The sequence below is a fragment of the Etheostoma cragini genome, chromosome 15 (genome assembly GCF_013103735.1).
Source record: "Etheostoma cragini isolate CJK2018 chromosome 15, CSU_Ecrag_1.0, whole genome shotgun sequence".
In the NCBI taxonomy this organism is placed as follows: Eukaryota; Metazoa; Chordata; class Actinopteri; order Perciformes; family Percidae; genus Etheostoma; species Etheostoma cragini.
In genome coordinates this window covers 23659971-23664979 of record NC_048421.1, presented here as the reverse complement: position 1 = coordinate 23664979, position 5009 = coordinate 23659971, and the positions used below count along the sequence as shown (strand labels likewise).

Below are 5009 nucleotides of genomic sequence, written 5' to 3'. Positions count from 1 at the left end.
TCACTTGTACATGTGGGTGGGGGGGTGGGGGGTGGGGGGGGGCATCACGCCTAACGCCTCTATTTTAATCTCCTCAACAAAGAGCAAGTTGCCAATTCTACTCCAAAGGACCAGCCACCAAATCACACAAAAACACACTCAATCCACATCGTTGGTTCCCCCAGCACATTGGTTCCTAAATATATATCGTTTCATAAAATAAGAAAGGACTTTCACAGTAATTTCCTATGAAACTGGACACGCTAGTTAGCCAAACGTTACTAAACAGGAGGAAAAAGTGCAATTTGCTCTGTTGCAGATTAAACCCTATTTGGTGCTTTGGTGACGGGATGTTGTGTGTAGGATTCATTCAAATTAAACTCCAGTGGGTTTGTTCATGTCAAGGAAGGAACATGTCGCCCAGGGCACAACAGTGGGGTTCAGTGAAAGCATTTTTAATAAACATGATTGGCGTGCTTAATCCGGTAGGCTACTCAGAGCTAAGGATACAAGTGTGGTTCTTCAGGGATGTGTTTGTAGAACTAGGACAGTGCATGTTACTAACTCAACTTCTTCCCTTTCCCGGAGTTTTGTGCTCTCTCGCCCCTCTCCTCTCTCCTTCTATCGCTTCCTGAAGGTATTTCTGGCTCTGGAGCTGCTGCAATTATCCATGTAACTCTCTGTCTCTCTCTGTAAGTCTCTTTCTCTCACCCCCAACCCGGTTGAGGCAGATGCCCCCCCACCCTGAGCCATGGTTCTGCTCCAGGTTTCTGCCTCTTAAAGAAAGTTTTTCCTTGCCTCTGTGGCCTAGCGCTTGCTCTTGGTTGGAACTGTTGGGTTTCTGTAAATAACATCAGAGTCCGGTCTAGACCTGCTCTTTATGGAACGCGCAATGAGATAACTGTTGTTGTGATTTGGCGCTATTTACAAAGAAATGAATTAAATTGAATGACACAAGTCTGCTTCTGCAGTTTTGGCAGTTGGGTCACCTGCAGTGGAAGTCTGCGGACCCAGCCGCCAGTAGGATGTTGTTTGGATGCCAATCCAGACTCAGGACTGTGGAGCAAATGGGTTTCTTGATGTGCTTGCTCAGCCACCTGAAAGGGAAGGAGAAGAAAAAGAAGATATACTTTAAATCCCCAAGGGGATATTATATTTTCCCACTACACATAGACACACATGCACAAACTGGACCTATACATGCACAAATGGAGGTGATGTCTCTACAGTCCCTACGGACCAAGTAGGTGGAATGGTTGGTGCATGTTACCGTAGTTGTTTGACTTTTTACTCTCCATGTCTGTCGACATCACCATTCTTATGTGACACTATTGAGTCTCAGTTATCTCAGCCTTTAAAACCAATATCAAGTTAATTATTATGAGCCATTCAGGAAGGATTCGATCACGTGTTGCTCACCAGTCGTTCTCCTTCTCAAAGTAGCAGACGGAGATGAGGCGAGCTCCGCTGCCCAGGGCGAACTTGTTCTCCAGTGGGGACCACTTCACACAGGTGGCGGCCCGGTTGATGCGCACCAGGACCAGGGTGGGCTTCCAGACGCCGTCCTTCAGAGTCCACACGTAGGCGTTGCGGTCGGAGGCACATGTTACAATGCGGTTGGACTCCGGGGCCCAGTCAATGCCTGTGGACACAATCATGAAGCTCAGTTAGAGTCAAAGGATGGATGAACGATGCAATGCTTTCTAGGAAACATGTTTTCCCCTTGATTTCAAATCGTATATTTTCCTTGAGATGTCAAAAACACTTCATACAGCAATTTACTGCTAATGAACTGTCATTGGCTGATATAAGTACATATTATATTACAGTACCTGTGATTCGTCCACTGTGCTCAGTCAGCTCATGGATCTTAACCCATTCTTTGCCATTCTTTTCATAGATGATCACCACGTTGTTGTTAGGACTCACTGCGATCTCTGTAAAGAAATACGCGTGCATAAATGTTATGCATTGCATCCAAAAGTAATTAATATCCTCCTATATCTTCATCTGATAGACTTCTTTTAGGATGACTCCTGCAAGGAAATTGAATTTCCTTCACAAGACATTTGAATAGAGAAGGAGGTATAAAAAATATAGAAAATAACAATTACAAACTTTCAGCTATGAAAAGAAATTGAACATAAATGAAACAAAAATAAATGAAGCAGTTTGTGTCCAGGTATGTATGTAGATTATTAATGATGAGTTTGAATGGGAAATCAGGTGGCGATCAGGTTCTGGCGCAGGGTCACATAATGTAATAATAATGTAAAGAAAAATGCCATGGCAATCTCGCCATTAGTTATTATGTTTGCAAAGTTATTGGTGGAAAGATCATGTGAAGAGGTCTAACAGATCCTCGGTTTCACTTGATGCGGCGTTGTGTGTAATTAGACATGTGGTCTGCAGGTGGCGATAGAAGAAAGACCTGTGGCTCATCCAGTTTAAGTTCATTCTCCATCTGGGAGATCAATACCTGCATATTAGAGATCAGTTGGGACCATTCAAACAGCTAAAACTGGAAAAGGAATAGACGCAAAATTAGCAGTACTGCAAGTACTGCACATTAGATGTTGATATGTATTGTGTACACATGGAAAGTTTGTCCAAAGAGGAAACTCAGGGGTCACCCAGATCCTCAGTATGAGGACCGTGAGCCCCCATTACAGATTTAGACTAACAGTGTAGTTTGCAATGGACTGGTTGGTCCCCCCCCCCCGACTGAAATATCTCAACAACCAAGAAATCTTGGCTGAGGTATTTATTGTCCCCGGAGGAAGAACTTCGGTGATCCTCTGACTTTCCATCTTCATCCTCTAATTTGGTTCATGACTAAACAACTACAAAACTACGCTTCCTATCAACCTTGGCTGTACTTATATTTAACCCTTGTACTGTCCTCGGGTTCTCAAAACTAGAGATATGGGTTTCTTTTTAACCAAATTACCCAAAATGTTAAGTACAATTACAAATACTTAATCCCTTCTTTCATTGAATTTTGGGTATTCATTTGAAAAAACTGAAACGGCTTTCAAACCTGACTTAACGTTGAGATACATGTCTGATTATCCATCAACACAGGTTCCTCTAATATTAGTAAGTAAGCAAGTCTCATTTCAAAATTTGATATAATGTCCTATAAATGAAATGTATTTACCATGTATTCCACAAATAAGTGTCAATCCAAATGAAGTGAATGTTGTGATTCAGTGAAAATGAATGGAAACACCTTCAAATGTCTCAAATCAATTCCATGTACCAATTTAACCCTAAAACGGCGTGTGATGTCATCCCCACAGGTTTTTATTGGCTTTATACCGGTTGCATGGAAACACACTTTCACCAGATTTATTTATATGAGTTTTTTAACCGAACTTCAGATAACTCGATTGACAAGTGGATGGGAACTTAGCTCCTGAGACACCTTGTCATGGACCAAAGTCCCCTAACTAACTAACTAACTGATTGACACTAAAAATAAAATTGCTTTTGTTATCACACTGGAGTTTCAAAACCCTGGGGCCATTCCTATTAAAATGTAGAACAAACCCACTGCACTGCAGCATTTAACAATAACTGGAATGCTGTATGCAGAGACAGCAGTGGACATTCACAACAGTCAGATCCATGCTGTAAAGCTCTTTGAGTCCATTTCCTGCATTGATAATCAGATCCCAGTGGTTCTCCAGGCAACATTAATGCAATAAGAGAAGGGAGACCATGGAGAAGTGGTCCCACCCTTTATTGATCCCATAAATGATAGAGAAAGAACACTGCACATCTACACACGTTTGAGCTACTCTCTGTTCGCTGCTTCACTTACGGGTCCTGTCTTTGTTCCAGGTGTGGCAGGAGATCGGCTCCAGGCCAAAACTGTAGAGCGACATGTCCGAACAGAGGCAGGAGAAGCTGCTGGAATGTGGCTGCTGTGAGGGCTGCAGGTCCAGGATCAGATCAGGAAGGACAGGGAGACATGTTATAAGGACACTTGCAGAGCTGGTTTCTTGTATTTGGCTTGAGAAATTTACATGAGCGGTGGATTATAAAGTTCTTGGTGTGAGAGTTTCATCTTAACGCCAGATTGGTTATGAAGTATACTTGGAATTTAGGTCCTAAGAAAGCAAGTACATCCACTATGTGGACAAACTTACTCTACTCTCTCTTTAATTCACTGTAAGTTGGCGAGTACTGCCTGTGAGATAAGAGTACACCTTTATCAGGTGTGGTGCACACTGTGCAAACAATTTAATTATTACGTCTGTATTTTTCTCTTCCCTCTAACAATAACCTGATCCTGAGTGGAAGAAACAAACCTTGCTTTTTTTGAATAGAGATGTCACAGTTTGAAAGGTTTTGAGCCCGAGAAGATACTACCTAAGACTGGTACACACAGTAGAAGTACGTAGTTTCTTTTGTTGTTGCATTTGTCTTTGCCTAGCCTTATCAAACTGACACAGTTTTACAAGTGGTCAAAACCGGGACTAGATGGGATAAAAACCAAGTCCTGACTTACCTGTTGCTGTGTGTGTGTGGTCAGGTGGATTTGTTGTTGGTAGTTGGAGGTGCGGGGTTGTGTTCGTGGACTCTGGGCAGTCAACACGAATGGAGCTATGCAGTCTGACTGGGGGAAGGAAGTGAAGACTCATGGGAGTGGAAGAAAGGTGGGTGTGTCTCTTAATAGCTGTTGAGCAAGCATCTTGTCTGGAGCAAGTTTATAATGCCACCAAACACCAATGTCCAGTTTACAGTGGCTAGAATAAGTTCTCACCCCCAGGCTAAAGTTGATTAAAAAGAGGAATAAAAATCATCTTTTGGAAATTGATCTTTATGCCTTTAATTAAAAAATTAATTAAAAGGAAAATCCAAACTTTTAGGGACACCAATTTTCTTTGTGAATGGATAATGTATTGTAAATAAATAAATGTTCTTCCTTAAAATGCAGGGGGCAAAAGTATACACCCCCTATGTTAAAATACAGGGGGCATAAGTATACACCCCCTATGTTAAAATACAGGGGCATAAGTATA

The 5009-nt window shown here is 42.0% G+C and overlaps 1 protein-coding gene across 1 annotated transcript in view; it reads right to left on the bottom strand.

Moving 5' to 3' along the window:
• Nucleotides 1-4585, bottom strand: part of zgc:86896 (uncharacterized protein LOC415190 homolog) — a 7260-nt gene extending 2675 nt beyond the window's left edge. Inside the window, exons 1-5 of the mRNA XM_034894496.1 lie at nt 4496-4585; nt 3806-3917; nt 1812-1916; nt 1399-1621; nt 969-1076 (exon numbers count right to left, since the gene is read on the bottom strand). Of these exons, the coding sequence (XP_034750387.1) occupies nt 969-1076; nt 1399-1621; nt 1812-1916; nt 3806-3869 (500 nt within the window). The 5' untranslated portion in view covers nt 3870-3917; nt 4496-4585. The remainder of the gene's footprint in view (nt 1-968; nt 1077-1398; nt 1622-1811; nt 1917-3805; nt 3918-4495) is intronic.
• Nucleotides 4586-5009: the final 424 nt, after the last annotated feature.